At 33.2% G+C, this 17,826-nt stretch overlaps 1 protein-coding gene and 1 long non-coding RNA gene across 2 annotated transcripts in view; one reads left to right on the forward strand and one right to left on the reverse strand.

Annotated features, from left to right (window-relative positions):
- The window catches only part of LOC135211220 (uncharacterized), a 240,986-nt gene that overhangs the window by 202,114 nt on the left and 21,046 nt on the right, over nt 1–17,826 (forward strand). The gene's annotated exons all lie outside the window — the stretch shown is intronic.
- The window catches only part of LOC135211216 (hemicentin-2-like), a 222,157-nt gene continuing 207,562 nt past the window's right edge, over nt 3,232–17,826 (reverse strand). The window contains exons 15-18 of the mRNA XM_064244453.1: nt 11,140–11,323; nt 7,977–8,149; nt 5,515–5,700; nt 3,232–4,082 (exon numbers count right to left, since the gene is read on the reverse strand). Of these exons, the coding sequence (XP_064100523.1) occupies nt 3,864–4,082; nt 5,515–5,700; nt 7,977–8,149; nt 11,140–11,323 (762 nt within the window). The 3' untranslated portion in view covers nt 3,232–3,863. The remainder of the gene's footprint in view (nt 4,083–5,514; nt 5,701–7,976; nt 8,150–11,139; nt 11,324–17,826) is intronic.

The raw sequence follows: 17,826 nt of genomic DNA on the forward strand, positions 1-17,826 counted from the left end.
TCTGTTTCTCATTTGGGATAAATCTGGTACTTATCAACACATCTGTAACAATTCTCTTGTGATTCCCGAAGAGCTTGGGCTACAGCGCATGTGCGTTTCGCCACAGGAATTCTTACCTTCTCTGTCTCCGCTTTCCTTTTATATCATTCCCAGTCAGTATCTACAGTTTGATTCCTGGGAAAGGTGTTTTCAGCACCATTTTCGTACATAATTTCCTGTACTCATTTTTCGTTTCATCGCTAAAAGGTGCTTGTTAAGTTAAGGGATAAAACCAAGACATCGATTTCATCTTTTCAATTTATAAAATGGTTGTCCAAAAGAGACACAGGGTAAAGAAGTATGGGGATGCTCATATAAAAAGAAATTTAATTCTAGGCTTATTTTCATAGATTCCTTAAAAGAAAGTAAATAATGCCACTTAACCAATTTGTTAAATAGTGCTTACTTAATATTTACAGATCTTTTACGAATGCAATTCATCTACAATATCGATTGGATGTTATTTACAGCTTTTCACATTTATTCTATTACTGCTAGAGGAAAAATAGTATCTGTTCAAAATATTTCATGCCAAACTTTTAACTTCCAAGCAAAGTAGTTGAACAGACGAATGTTGGGTATATCTTGACTATTTTGTCAATTTTTTTCCTAAATATTGAAAGATTTATGCAGTTTTTTGCTTACATTTAAATTACCTATAGATTTTAGGATGTAGCGAGATGACGGGTATCACTAAATCTTCGTGACAAGCGAACTTCAACAGCATAAAGTCACTGTAGATGGAAAGATGATTTATAATTTGATGATAATCGGTCCAGTGATAAAAAAAACGATTATACATTAAAATCAACCAACTAGACGAGTTTGCCGGCTTCACAGCCCCCCAAAAAAGGAAAAGTTTTGATTGGTTTTCGTTTTGCACATGAAGTCACCGTCAGTCACATTCCAGCAGACGTGATCGACCTAAACTTCGATGACTCAAGCACCTTGCAACCGGATGAAACCGGTCGTGAGGAATTGCCGTGGAACCTCAAATCCACTTCAAGAGTTTTGACTGAGAGGTTCAACCAGTCATCCTCAGCTGTTTCCTTTCCGTTCGTGGTTAAAAGAAAACGCTACCTTTAGGGAAAGGTTCATTATACTTTAATAGGTTAACTGCACTATGCGAAAAAGTAAGCTTTCGCCCACTAATTTAGGATTTTCAAAGCATTTAGGAAGCACGCTTCGTATTATTATTATAATGTTTCATTGCTCCCCTTGGATTTAAACGGAGATCCTTTTGCCATCTATCTCTCCCTATATATTTCTATATATATATATATATATATATATATATATATATATATATATATATATTTATATATGTGTGTATATATATGTATACACACACGCATATATAAATACGTATGTATATAATATATATATATATATATATATATATATATATATATATATATGTGTGTGTGTGTGTGTGTGTGTGTGTGTGTGTATCACGAAGGAGATGTCAGGGAAAGGCATCCTGTACTTTTAGAGTTTATGATTAATGTCAAAGTTTGGCGACACTTTTGAAGTCGTATTTTCGACGATGAAAAATATTTTGCGAACTTTAGTTTTTCATATTAATAACCCATTAACATACTTTGTGATAACGCAGTATAACGGCAAAATAAAAGGAGATCGTTCAAATTTGAATATGACTCGCCTAAGTATATGAGAGAAAGACTGTCACTAACTCATGTCCTAGTAGATAAGAGAGAAGCGAGGAAAATCAGTTACCCGTGCTTGGCTATAAATTCAGCTGGGGAAGTCTCAGTATATAACGGTGGTGCGGCCTTTTTTTTATGATTATGGGTTCCAAGATGGTCACCTCGTTGTTGTTCTTCACTTCGCCTATGACAAAAATCTGTACTGTTAAGTGTGTCTAACAAATTTTCGAATGGTTTCTTATGTTTCATTGCTCTAAAGAATTGCGAAACGTCCTACTAGATGTGTATGCTGAGTTGAAGCTCCGGCCTTACACACACACACACACACACACATACACACACACACACACACACACATATATATATATATATATATATATATATAGATATATATATATAATATATATGTGTGTGTGTGTGTGTGTATAAATATATTTATATGCAAAACATATATACATGTGTATACATATGTGTATGTGTGTCTTTGGATGCAACATTTTTTGGAGTATGTGATAGGATTGCTATCTTTACTTTTCATGGTCATACATCGCAAAAAATATCAAAGTTAAATAATCTTAATGTATGCTTTGCCAGCAATACACGAGAAAAGAAATGTGTACTCGGATGTCAGTTGGAATTTAGATCATACTCATCATGACCTTTACGCGGGACAAACACTATTGCAAATTTATGAAGCTTCTTTGTGGTGAAATTGGACCCCATCAAAGCCTCTGCATGTGTTTTCAATGATCCCATAACGCTTTAATTAACTTCTTGATTCCTCGACTTTTTTTTTCCGATACGCTTATGTCTAAAAGACTGTTATCCAGCCCGTGAATAAATGAAGACACTTTCACATTGCGTGACAGGAATCGAACTCACGGACGGGAGGTCCGAGCGACAAATTTAAAGCGTTACGTGTCTATTGAAAATAGATGCATGTTTATATTTGTATATATGTGTGTATGTATACATATATATATATATATATATATATATATATATATATATATTATATAATTATAATTATAATATATGCATGTTATATAAATAAGAATGAATGGTTTGTTTTTATACTTCAACAACATATCAACCTGAGAGCTAGGTATCGTAGTCATTTCACGGAATAAGCGGACATACACAAGTATCTATATATATATATATTATATATAGTACTTTTTATGTTTATATATACTATATACGTATACATATACGCAAACACTTGTGCGTGTGTCTGTTCTTGTGTTGCATGGAATGAATAAGATACCTAGCTCTTAGGTTGATATGTAGTCGAAGTATGATGTATTGCATTTCTATGAAAACAATTAATTAATTTCTTAGTTGAAATGATCTTAACACAGCTATGAATTGAGTTAAATTCTCTCCAGGTAAAATGATGACGTTTTTAGCTATGAACATATGACGGAAACTTGACGATTACAGGGAAATTAATCCCCACAGAGATCCGAGTCAATTAGTTTTGTTAAATGGGTTGGAAGAAAACAGCGTCATACAAAAAGCATGTAAACGTTTATTCCACTTGATTAAAATATAAACATTTAACATTAAAGAAGATGGTAGCTATATCTTATGTTTAGTACGAACAGCAATAAATCCAGTAGAGCATTTAGCTTACAAACAATGTCTATGATCCCTCTCATTCTCTTCTGCCTGTTTTTCATTCAGAGATTTGGTCTGCGATTTTTTTTGTCTTGCCATATTTGCTTAACACTTTGGAATACTAGGTCTCTATTCATCTGAATTGGCTGCACGCGTAATTGACGGGAATTAATATATCCATGATATGTACGTTTTTTCATTTGTAAAATTCCAGTCTCTGATGTACAACCATTTGTACTTAAAGTTAATTGTTACCTTCTGAATAATTGCAGACAAAAACGTCTCTAATTTCTATTTAAAACTGCTTGATTTATCGAAGAATGTCAACTCAGTCTGATTTGCTTCTGTTGATGAAAACATCTTCATGGCTATTTTTTTTTTTTTTTTTTTTTTTTTGACAATTTAAAAAAATGTCTTCAATTCAGCCTTTCGATTATAGAGCACGTTGTTTACATCTAAACACACCCCCCCTCACAAAAAATCTACTTTTCATTCAATCAAATGAAAATGACACTGTAAACTTAAGAAAACCTCCACCTACACGAAACTCTCATTGCTCTGACGCGTACAGTTGATCTTCAAAGCGTAGTACTTCTGGTTGGTCGAAGTCGAGTGGTGTGGAAGGTCAGTCGAGTGGAGCAACTGTGGTCGTGGCTGGAGAAGTTCCTCCGCCTCTGACGACGACCCGCTTCTGCGGAGGGTCGAAGATTCCGGCACATATGTCGTGGACATTTTCAATTCTTTGTCTTCGGGTTCCTGCAACATTTGGAGAATTACAAAGGACTCATGGGTCATGCGAGTGGAGCTTCTATTCGGAAGCGGGTTATCGTGTTTAGAATAAGATAATGATGGAGGATAAAATGTGACACACAAATTTGAACTTCTAGTCAATATGGTAATACCGTTTTCTAACTGGAGTTATCAAGACACTAATGAAAGAGTTTATGCATACACTAATACCGTTAGTAAAGGGACCACGAAAATTAAAACTACGTTAATATTTGGCTGTGCAAAAATAATTTGTAGAAAAAGTTTAATGAACGATCGTGAATCAGATCTTTGTGCGATTTAATGACAGGAAAACTAGAAGCTACGCTGGATAGAATACAAGGTGACCCTTTCGTAGAGCGAAGAAGAGCAGATTTGCAGAGCATTTGAAGCAAAGAAGGTCGCATGACCCATTAAAGAAGTTAGAGGGGAAGAAAAGTGCAAATAGGGACCAAAGTTAGAATGTATGAAGGGTACTAGGTCAACTCATGTTTATGGATATGGATGACGGAAAAGAGGCAGAAACTGAGTTTAAATTTTTGTATGGTATAATTGGAGTACAAGGAATGAAAAGGTGAAAACTATCTACTTCCTATTCCATCCATGACTTCGTGTCTTATCCTATATATCCAGCCCTTTCTCTAAGTTCTCTCTTACTCTATTTATAAATAATCTACACAGCCTTTAGAAACGCCCTGTCTTTAAACTCACATTTACCCCATTTAGTCCCTGTCTGTTTTTCGAACTTTATTTATGCGTCAGTCTTATTATACAGGCTATAAATGCTCTCTACAAAAAATATTTACTCTTCTAAATCTGTTCCTATATATATATATATATAATATTATAATATATTATATATATATATATATATATATATATATATATATATATATTACCTATGATATTATATGTATATATATATACATATATATTATATATATATATATATATATATAATATATATATATATATAATTGGAGTAACTACCATGCCCTCTTAACTTCTCGAGAAGTTAAGAGGACATTGTGGTGATTAGTACAAATACATACTTGTCTGGTAAGAAGTGGCTCGTAAACTATATATATATATATATATATATATATATATATATATATATATATATATATATATATATATATATATAGTGTGTGTGTATATATATATATATATGTGTGTGTATGTATATATATATTATATATATATATATATATCTTATATATATATATATATAATATATATATATAGATATAGATATGTAGGATATTTGGGTTTGTAATATAAATATTCTCAAATGAGTTGTAAACTTGGGTTGCCTAGTACACATATTCTAAAAAAGCCTTCTGTTTTGTACCAAAAATATAACAATAAAGCCCTCAGTGAAAATGAAAACCCTCCAGTTTTCTTCAAAGTCACGAACCTTCAAACGATCGATTTTGCCAGCAGATCCACTTCCGGCAGACCCCACACCAGCATCCGGACCATCTTGGCCCAGATCGCTTTTGGCAGAATTTTCTCCGCTATATTCATCAACATCGTCGTCCTCTTCCAGATCTCTCTCATTAGTTTCCGAAACAGAATCGTTTCTCGATGGGGAGAGTGGAACTGGAAAGTATGAGATATGAGTACATTATTAATGGAAAATACTCCCGAGGTAACTTTCTGCAAGTAGATCTCATTGTTTTTTTATTTTTCATTTTTTTTTATTTGATGGTTTTGTCACTAGTCACTCAAATTCTTTGTTTCAGTTTATCCATCGGGGCATTTTGTCGATGTTTATGCTGAAATAATCAAAAGTAAGATTTTACTCATTAAGATGTTACGTAGGAAATTTTGTATTTTTTTGTCGTTTATATGTTATAATAAAGTTGAGGTTTTATTGCAATAATAGTACTTGGTACCAGTCAAAAGTAATGAATAAATAAATAAATAAAAAACCAAGAGTAGAATTTATCTCCAAAGGAAGCTCTGAGATTCGATTGGAGTACATGAGGGTATACTCTTTCTCTCTCTCTCGATCACTCCAGGTGTATAATTCATTGTTTAGAGCAACCAAGACCAGCTGATTGAAATGATTGAAGTTCGTGAAGAACAGATCAAAGGTCTGTTAGCATTAGTAAATGAAACTTAAAGTATTCCTTGTTACTTTGTAATGGTAAATAGAAATACTACAGCGCTCTAAGTGAAAGATCTGTCATTAATTAACATATTTTGATGAAATCTTATGAAAATAATGATTAGACCATGTTTTCAAGATCTATCTTTTGAGAGAAATTGGTCAATGGTTGAAGGTCAACGGTCAAGATCATAGATTTTTAAAGATTTAAATGCTTCATAATTTGCCACATATTTGTGATAATATCTTCATATTAGACAAAATGCATCAATTACATTTTAATCGCTCCACTTGTCTGGGACTTCAAAGGGCATAGATTTCCCGCAGCTTAAGTGTTTTACATTCGGGTAAAATATCTGTATGCTTTTTGCGATGAAAAATTACATCGACAATTTAATCAGATTTCAGTTTTGCCAGTTTGAACCTTATGGTCACGTCAGTGTCGAAGCTTCTAAGCAGTTTGTGTTTGATAAGTATTTTCATATTTATGTTAGCCCTTCATTTCCGTATGCTGTTCATTTTGACATACAGTAATAGCAGTATTAATAACAAATATTCTCTAATGATTAAGTTTACGAAATCATCTCCTAAATATCACACACCAGGATATAAGCTTCATGCTTAAAGAGATCATTGAACGAGAAATGGTAACAATTCTAATTATTGCAAACTTCTTTGCATCAAAGCTATGCATTCAACCGTGCCTGTTTGCTTGTTAGTTTAAACATTAGAGATCTCAAGTAATTACTGATTATCATCAATGTTTTGAAAAGAACTCTTGGTGTAGTTTTGATGACACTGAGGAAGATGATTTTGTTTTTTGTTCCAACGAGCGATATTGAGACTTAATAAAGCGAGAAACTCGAACCAGTGTTTTGATTCTGAAATATTAAATTCTTCTCTTGCTGGTGACGCTGTGATGGGTATCTATCATTTTTATTTTTTTATGATTGCGGCACTCGTTTCGTCAAAGTGTGACACCTTTTGCTTAAGGTGAGTAATAAATATAATTGATTATCTGCTGCTCAGGCGTCATGGTACCCATATTAAAGCGGTGAGGATCTCAGCAGTTCTTTGTTACTGTTCTTAAATATCGTTCGTTTACGTATCCATGGTTACACTTGGTGAGGACTGACGCTCATTGATAATATTTGAAACTGCAGACTTCCAGAGAAACTTACTTGACTTCGCATTTCGCCATAAAAAGCCTTATAACTGAAAGCCTCTGCATTGCACTGAACGGTTTTAATGATCAAAAGGAAGTGATAATACGTAAATGATGTACCTGAGAGAGAGAGAGAGAGAGAGAGAGAGAGAGAGAGAGAGAGAGAGAGAGAGAGACTACCTTGATATTCCTCGTCCCCCGCCTAATACAGCGTGCCATATCAGTGGCTTTATGATGGCGCCCTTACTTTTCCATAACGGATGTTGCGTAACTCGTACAGGACCACGTAATTAGAATGTGATGTGAAAAATACGTACACCAAAAATATGTTTCCTACCTTGCGTTGTACCTTGAGAAATGCGATGGTACATTTTAGTGATATGTAACGTAGCAACGCGTGACGGAAATTAATAACTTGCTCTGGAAAATAATAGCGTTCCAACTCGGAGACCACGAAGAGGCAACAAATTTCGCTAAGAATTTCCTGATTAAGGAAAACCATTCGTATTATTTTCCCCAAGAGAGAGAGAGAGAGAGAGAGAGAGAGAGAAGAGAGGAAGAGAGAGAGCGAGAGAGAGATTTTAGAGGAGTTTAACCTTTTTTCATCTCCTCCACGGTGTTTGTTGTTGTTTGAAGCTGCGTTCAGATGCGCATGTCGGCGTCGGCTTCGGATTCGACTGACTAATATCAGAATCAAGAATATGAAGACGAAGCCACAGACGACGCCCAGGAACACAGCCAGTAAAGGAGATGACTCGCTTGAACTTGGATCATCTATTTGTGACATAAAACGTAAGAAGAATTAACATACGATAAATCCAGAAAAGTTAGGGAAATGGATGGTAAAAATACTGAAATAATCTTATAATCTTCTTTATTGGCCAGAGTAAACACAAATCTTCTTTCATAAAAACCAATAGTAAACAGGGTTAATTGTTAAACACTGAAATAAGGAATGGAAAAATATACGTTTTTTATCCCAATTTAAAATGTTGGCCGCGGTTGTTCAGACGAAATAGGACATTTCTTTTATTATTAATTAATATATTCATGATGACATAAACTATTGCTCCCATTGAAAATGCAGCCATTCTCCAGTTGATGACCTGAGTTTTTTTTTGCAATGGCTTGGTTCTGAGATAGCCTATTGTTTTTACAAGTAATCGCCTTTTCACCATATAGTTTAGTTCATTACTCATGAATTTTATTTATGTATAATTCGAATTTGAAAATTTCTTGTCGTCTAATCTTACGTTTTAGACATTGTTCCGCATTTAATATCATATACATAATACATTGGTTTCCAAGGGCATTACTTCACAAGATTACAACGCTATAATCAAATTGTTATAACAGCAACTACCTCGTTGCTCCAATATCACTTGGAGTCTTTATATTTGAAAAGTCTTTCTTCTTACTATAAACAATTATTTCCAAATATATTCTTAGGTTGATATTTATCTCTTTCTGATTTGCTTCAGTCGGCTCTCCTACTTACATGAAATAAATCCATTATTCGTGAAATGTCTCTCGGAATTAGCATCCATTTGTGGAAGCATATCTTGATTTGCGTCTTTAGTTATGATATCACTTTTCCTGGTCATTTTAATCGTCTTGAAGCTTCTACTGCCGTAATTAAAAATTAACAAAAGGCTCCTGAAACCACACTCCCTTCTCTCGTCCTGAAGTCCTTTGCTCATTAATCAATCAAACAATTTCCCACCGAATTCCCTTTCCTTTCTGAAAACACTTGCGTATATTCTCATCAAGCATTCATTTCCATTTCTTTCATTCCCCTCACGTTCTCCCGTGCACTTTTATTTCCACTCTCGCATCTCCTTTACTGGGAACCCTTCCTTCCTCTGCGTGGCAACCGAATTTTTGAAAATTACATTTTCTTCAACGAACACATAATTTCCATATCCCTCCTACCACTACGTACTGTGATTACGAACTTGTTTTCGGGAAGATAGGCTCTCAAAATCTTCATCTCATGTCCTTCTATTGATCTGCAATTCTTAACCTAAAGCTCCTCGTATGTTGCTCCTCGACCCTCTTATTAAACTTCTCAGTCTTAATCCTCTTACATGGAATTCTGGGTAATTTCTAGATAAAAAAAAATTGGTTTGTCAAAGAACAATATTCCTTTGGTTTTACTACAGTGTTATAAAAAATGAGAAAAAAAGTGCTTCGAGACATTAAATATTTATTATGATTTGTACATTTTCTTAATTCCGCGAGTTTTAATAACATGGCTGTCAAAGTTTCATTACAAACGTTTAGAAATTTGACTGTAATCATACTGATAACGAATGCACCCTGTAAGCTGAATGCTACTGAAATGATGCAAAATAATAATTTAAAAATAATTTTTGCACATAGGAAAGGCATACACTTCGCAATTTTGAAAATCAAATCTTGTTTATAAAGTAATGTTGTAAATTTGAAGGATTAGGTAAACAATAACACTGTCCCATGCTACCCAGCAGCCAAAAGTTAAACGCATAATCGCGCTAAAATAAGTAGTACGGTGAAACAATCTAGCATAAAATTTCCTTGACAGTGGACTTGGTGTGCCTAATTAATGGATATACATGCTCCATATAGATGTATCTGCCTCCTAACAATCTTTATTCACAATGCAATAGAAAACCTCTTTTGCTATTTTCAGACTTGAGTCTTGTACACATTTCTAATGGCAGCATTCCATTCATTACATCACGACCCCACTTCTTAGTATTCAGGAGGAGACTATCGTATTTTTTCAAAACTCCTGTCAAACTTTTCATAATCACCATTTTACCTTTGTCTATTCTGAGACCACATTGCTCAAAATGTCTTTCATACTAAGTCAGGCTTTCTCATAAATCGCTGCATATGAGAAACGCGAATGATGGATTTTCGCATCAGTTATTACGTTGCACTCCAAATATCAATTTCCGTCAACGAAAGAGGATTTATTATTGCTGCCATTGCCCTATCAGTTCCTTAGGGAGGAATCTCCTTTCCAATAAAGCATGTCGTCCAAATCACAGATTGCCGTGTAACTACGTCGGAATACTGTAATCTAGCTTTCAGTTTCCAGTTGGGGCAAAGGTAAATGTTACCTTTTTAAATATTTTTTTTATCTATTGTCGTTTTGAATTTTGTCTTATATGCCTCACTATAATCAACATTTACATCTCGAATTACTGAATGATTCACTTAGCTGAACTGCTTCTTCAGTACGTTAATAGAGAAACAAAGTGAAGGAGGAAAGTGTCCATCTTTAAGGCTTCCAAATGGAATGACTTTACATACTTATTCAAGAGCATATGGAAATTTACTTTGTAAAATAGAATTACAGATAAATTTCAGCTATATATACATGTATATATATTCCTAAATATACATGTATATATACAAGTATATATATTCCTAAATATTAAGCCATAAATTACACTTTTAAGAGAACTACGTATAATTGATAAGTGCATCTACACTGACTCATAATTCGAACCCGTGTGCTTTGGTTTAGACACCGTGATAAGACAGTCGACTTGACCATTGGATTATGTGAAGGAAAATGCTTCGGTTTGACACACACACACACACACACACACACACACACACACACACACACACACACACACATATATATATATATATATATATATATATATATATATATATATAATAGTTTATGTATGTATGTATAAACATCATCCCATTAAAATCTTTCCTAGGCACCAGGAAGCAACCAAAGAGGTTTGAGGAGGACTCACTTATCTTGTTTTCAGCCACTTTGAGTTCAAAGCCTGCCAGAACGTAAGGCTTAGAGGCTCCCTTTTCATTAACTGCTGTCACCTTCACCAGGTAGTCTCCCCCGGGGGCCAGACCTTGCACCGAGAAATGGGGTGTGTTTGAAGTTACCTCCGTCACCACTGCTCGAGTTTCTGCGTTCAGGATCTGGAAAAGGATTAGGTGTGCTTAGGGATATTTTACAAAAAAAAAAAAAAAAAAAAAAATCTCCGTAGATGAGTGCTGATAGAAATGACTTAAATGGTATTGGACAGGTGTGTGAAACGTGTCTGTAATTACTTTCCGGAATTTGTAAGTACTAAGTTATATCTTCCGATTTTGTTCTAGGATAATGATTAATATGAAGGAGGAAGACCCCCTATCAAGCGTGTTATGTTGAAAATGACGGCTGCATTGTGCGAATTGATTTTATATTGCGTATTTTAAATGTTCTTGTAACTCGCCTCTCTTGCACGTCGATATTGGTCAATAATTGGCCAATATTGACGTGCAAGAAATTATAAGGAAAATGGAAATAATAATAATAATAAATTTAAATGTTTCACTTCCTATTTCTCAGTAAAACTGAAAGGGCACGAGGTGTATTTTAGAATTCTCTTTAATTATTGTAATGAACGTCGGTACACCTAAGGCAGTACAGTATTCTAAATAAATTGTGAAAGATATCAAGTATAGTCGATTTAACAAATCCAGTCATCGGTGAGGATCCATAGTGACGTGAAGAGCCATAATTTTGCTTCTATTGCCTTGCATGTCTTTTAGATCTGTTCTATCACTAATTTTTTTTCTTTTACATGGGAGTTTAGTCCTATTTCAGTACAAATACCCCTTTTTATCAACATTTTTACAAATTCTCACATAGTGCTACATTTGCCTCCTCGGACAGATGCATTTTCCCCATATATTTATATATGTAGATATATATGTATGTATAAATATATATTATTTACTTTTACTTATTAACACACTGTCTAAGTAGATGAGAAGGGGAAATAAATGAGGAATCTGTCATGCATGTGATTGATCTAGTGGATGTATGGCTTGGAACAGGTTTTGAACTGATGGAAATAGAGGCGAGTGACGTCATTCGTGCCTGGACATTTGACGGACTGTCTATGAGATTTAGGTTCATCAAGTGGCAGATGATGTGGTAGTTATCTACTTGTTAATTGCTATTGTTTCCAATATATATATATATATATATATATATATATATATATATATATATATATATATATATATACCGGATGTTTCGAAATTAGAGCCCTCCCCTCCACAGAACAAATGGAAAGTTGTGAAGTTTTCAGCTATTGCCTATCTCCAGGTACATTATCTCAAGTTTCTTTAAGCTATTTTTCATTTTACATTTCTTGTGTTTTCAGACTGAGTGACGGAGTTAGATACAGCCATGGCTAACGACTCGGAGGAAATCAGATGGATTGACCGAATCCGGGCTATAACCTTCAGAGAGGCCATAGATGCTGGCGCATCCTTCTTTTCACGTTCCTGGATAGCTAAATACATTAAAAGAGATAACTCCTTTGTTAAAAGAAACTGGAACAAAAATCCATATGAATGTCATCGCAAAAAGAGTGAGAATCTTGGAAGGCCTGAAGTCCTTTCTCAGGAGTCAAAAGACATCATAGCTGAGGCAGTGGGTAGACCAAGAAAGTCTTTACATAAATTGGCACTTGAACTAGAAACAAAAAGGGAAAAGAAGAGAAGTTATAGTGCTGTATATCGTGAGTTGAAAAAATCTGGTATCAAGCCATTTCATGTTATCAGCAAGCCCAACATCACTCAGTAACAGAGAGAAGACCATGCATGATTTTGCGGTTCATTTCTTAAAGATTGGAATGTAGCTGACTTTCTCCATGTTGCCGCATCAGATGAATTCTTCATTTACACAGTCAGGAAGCCAAATCATAAAAATGACATCATTTGGGCTGTAAAGTTGGATGATATCAGCGATGACATGTGCTATTACCAAGTTGTGAAATTTCCTGAATATTTGGGAATTTTTCTCTGTTTCACAGCCAAACGGACAGTCATGGAATGGTGAATACTTCAGAGAAACTGTGCTTACTGGTGGAGTATTTCCTTTCCTCAAAGATCCTGAAAATGTGTTATCTGTTGAAGAAGTCACATTTTTGCATGATGAGGCACCATATTTCAAGGCTCTTCAGACACAGGAGCTGATTCGAATCAGTGGTATCGATATCTTCTCATCAATTGAATTTCCAGGTAGCTCCCCTAACCTTAACGCGTGTGAAAGCTTTGGTATCTTATAGGATCGTGTTGAAGTGCGCACAATGAACTATGATGGTATACCAAGCCTCGACAACCTGCGAAGAGAGGTGACCGAAGTGCTCACGGAAATGGAGTTTGAGTCTCAGCTTTTTTTGTAGTTTACTGAAATCATACCCCTCAAGAATGCAGGCTGTGGTACAGGCAGATGGAGGCCACAGAAAATATTAAATACTCAGAGAGAAACTTCAACAAATACCTGTTCTGAATTACTTTTGTTTTTGTCCATATCAATTTTAGTTTATGCTGTAGAGGGGGGCCTCTAATTTCGAAACACCCTGTATATATATATATTATATTAATAATATATAAATATAAATATATATATTATATAATATATATATATATATATATATATATATATATATATATATATATAATACTATTTTTATTATATCTATTTTATTATATTATTATCTATATATATATATATAATACTTTAAATATTATATAATATCTATATATATATATATACATAAACCATATATGTAGTATATATATAATAAATATTATAATAATATACATATATATATAGATATTATATATATATATATATAAATATATACATACATTATGATAATAAACCTATATATATATAATATATATATATATATATATATATATATATATATATATATATATTATTGTATATATGTGTATATGTATATCTATCTATCTATCTATCTATCTATCATCTAATATCTATATATCTATATATATATATATATATATATATATATATATATAGTATATATATATCGATATATATATATATACATATATATATATATATATATATATATATATATATATATATTATATATATATATATATATATATATATAGATAGAGAGAGAGAGAGAGAGACGAGAGAGAGGGAGAGAGAGAGAGAGAGAGCGACGAAGCTTACCAATCCAAAAATAGTTACCTCACAACAGCCAGACACCTTAGCCTTCATCGCAGATAAAATACGACTAATTACTCTAAAGGCAACAGTCATCCCTTAAAAATTTATTAATCATGCAAGAAATCAGACTAAGCTCGGTAAAAGAAGAGTGAGGTAATCTTATATGAGACTAAATTAATTAAGTCTTAGTATTCAACTGGTTCTAACTCACTTCACGAAAAATGAAGGAAAACAGCACACTTACCACTCTATATTTCTACCTAAATAAAATTTTATTACAGGTGGTCAATAAATGAAACACTTATAAAAATTTTAAATACAAAAAAAAATTATTTTTAAACTCAAAATTTATAAGTGAAATTCACAATTACTAGAAAACAATGCAGAAATCACGTAATTCTTGAATTTATTATCAATCAAAATTAAATCAAATTTAATTTATCAAGTTACAAATTATTGAAAGTGTTTAGGTAAATTTATTTGATTTTTCGCACATTACAAATGTTTGTGTTCTGTAATTAGTTCCTCCGAAGTGTTTTTTTTTTTTTTTTTTTTATGTTCTGCATGCTTAATATTTTCTTAGTGTTTTGTCAATTTTGGTACTTTTCAAATTTTTCTGCATGTTTTTGGAATCGCAAATTGTTTTCAGATGTTTCTTAACGATTTAACATTGTATATTTGATTTGATTTAACACTTGAAAATTTAATCAAGAAATTAAAATTTCCAATCAAAATTAAAGTGTTAAACAATAATTAATATTTGAAAAGAAATCTAAGTAAATGCAAATTAATTCACAAGTGTTAAATTCAATCAAATATGCAATGTTAAATCGCTAAGAAACACCTAAGTTAAACAAACAAACTGTGAATCCAAAAATATGCAGAAAAATGCAGAAAAGTACCGAAATTGTCAAAACACTAAGAAAATATAAAGCTTGAAGAACATACAAAAAATACACCTCAAAAGAATTAAATACAGAACACAAAAATTGGCAATATGTAAAAAATTCAATGATTTTACCTAAACACTTTCAATAACTTTTAAGCGCACTTAAAACTTGTAATAATACATTACCTGGTACCAGTTTTTCCTTTTTGCTGCAGCTTCCAAATTCACTATATATTCTTTCGCAGTCCATTAATAAACACAATGCTATTAAGATATTAAATAAATCTAAAAGTTACGAGTGACCATGTAAGCACAAAATCTGTACATTAATATAAAAATCAAAATCTCCCTCGGTCGGACAGAGAGAGAGAGAGAGAGAGAGAGAGAGAGAGAGAGAGAGTAAAGACTGAACCAGCTCCCAACGTTCCAAAGCTAACAACCAACGCAAGTTGTCTTGAATATCAGAATGACCCTCTTTTCAATGGGAACTACTGATCAAAAAGATGCAAAATGGATGACGTCAAATTATTTTAGGGCCAGGTTTTCTGCAAAATTCTCAATAAATTAACTTTTTAAACGAGAAGGAAAGAATGATGTTATGATTATTGATAACTATTTACAGGACATAATTTCAGAACGTAAAATTCTCTTTAACGTGAAAGAAATTATTTTAAATTATAATCGCAAGCGAGCGGTGACATCACAGCATTTTGGATTCGATACACTCATCTCGTCTCCCACTTGAATTACAAGTCAACAAATTTTTTTATTGACAAATCGAGAGAGATAAGGGTTAATTTATCAGTAATATCAAACAGTTTCATAATAATAGAATCCCTGATTACTAAAAACGAATTGAAGAATAATCTCGTAAGTCATACGTAAGTTAAACGTTTCGATGAAGCCACAGAACAATCGAGAAGCTATGATGAAACATTGCGCAATCTTGGGCAATCATCATGTGGCTACAGTAAGACAATGACGAACAATACTGGTTCAACACGAAGGACTCTTGCGCTGATGTGTTGACAGCTTACATCCTCTTTTGCGAACAATGCTTATTTCTCTCACTTTTCACTCTACGTTTGTTTTTTAACTTTATAGATTATGCTTTTGCAAATTCTGAACATAAATTATTCAAACACTAAGCTAACTTTAATATGGAATCTGAACATATTACAGACATTTTACAACATTAAATGCAATTACTGAGGGGGAGTTATGCTTTGTAAAGGCAACAACATATGAATATACATATATAGTACATACATATAATAATATGTTTTTCCGAACAGTAAATAACTCCAGAGAATATTCTTAAGTGACTAGTGACTAGATGTTTCACGTTCCTCCTTTGGCTCATAAATCATGGATGAATCACCTGTCCATGAATTTTTCACAGCATAATTTCATCAGCAGCGAGATCATCCTCTCGGACATACTGGGTGTCCCCTCTGTAACTCCATACTTTGCACAGAAACTACCTTGAAGTATTCTAATGTTTCTTTTGATTTATTTTAACCTGAATGACACTTTGTCATATATTTCTCTATAATTATCATTTATATTTATCAGTATACACATATATGCATTTTTATGTATGTATATATATATATATATATATATATATATATATATATATATATATAATATATACACACAAACATACACACACAGGCTGTAGCACGAGTTTATGCAAATATACCGGGAAATGAAAGAAAAGATCATTCTGAGCAGAAAATCTTCTATAAACATGCATTTTAAGGCTTTGTTTATCGGTGAGGCGAATTTTAAAAATAACTAGTTTTCCTTAGCGCTGCTCTTGGCCAACATGTCGTATGGTATGTCTGAGCAGTCAGGAATAATAGGGGTGGGGGAGAGGAAGGTTGATCAAGCGCATTAGGCAACTGGATCGCTAGTCTTTTAATTATGAGTATTTTTTAGCATTTTTTTAAAATGTAACATTACAGTCCCTTCAATTAGTAAATCACCTGTGAACAGACTTCATTGTAATCTAATTTTAATGATTAGTTTACGTATCAAGAGAGTAGTGTAAATATCACGGAATCGCTGAATCAGGAGTTAGGACTAGGTCTATGCTGAATGAGTGATAATGACATTAATCATGATGACGAGCGAATGAAGGTAGGAAGGTTACTGCACTTTGAACAACGTAAGCTTTTTTACCTCTTTCGGTTACTACATGAATGTGTACTACCTTTATCAGGAAAGACTGAAGAAGTGAGTTTTCCATGTTTCCATTCTTTTTCACCTGACAGAGACGAATGCATTTTTTAAAGTGTGTTTTTCCCTTCGATTGGTATATGATGAATACTTTTGATGGAGAACGAGAGATTTTTGAAAACATGTTTTAAATCTTTGATCGGTGTTTCATGAATAGGCCTATCTTTGATGGAGGAGAGATTCCATTCTGCTTGTTTCTCTTTCGTTTATCGGATTCCAGTGAATACCATTGACGGAGAGGAAGAAGGTTTTATTGATACTTGTATTTTTGCCCTTTGTTCAGTATCTAAGGAATACATTTGA

The sequence above is a fragment of the Macrobrachium nipponense genome, chromosome 4 (genome assembly GCF_015104395.2).
Source record: "Macrobrachium nipponense isolate FS-2020 chromosome 4, ASM1510439v2, whole genome shotgun sequence".
NCBI classification, from domain to species: Eukaryota; Metazoa; Arthropoda; class Malacostraca; order Decapoda; family Palaemonidae; genus Macrobrachium; species Macrobrachium nipponense.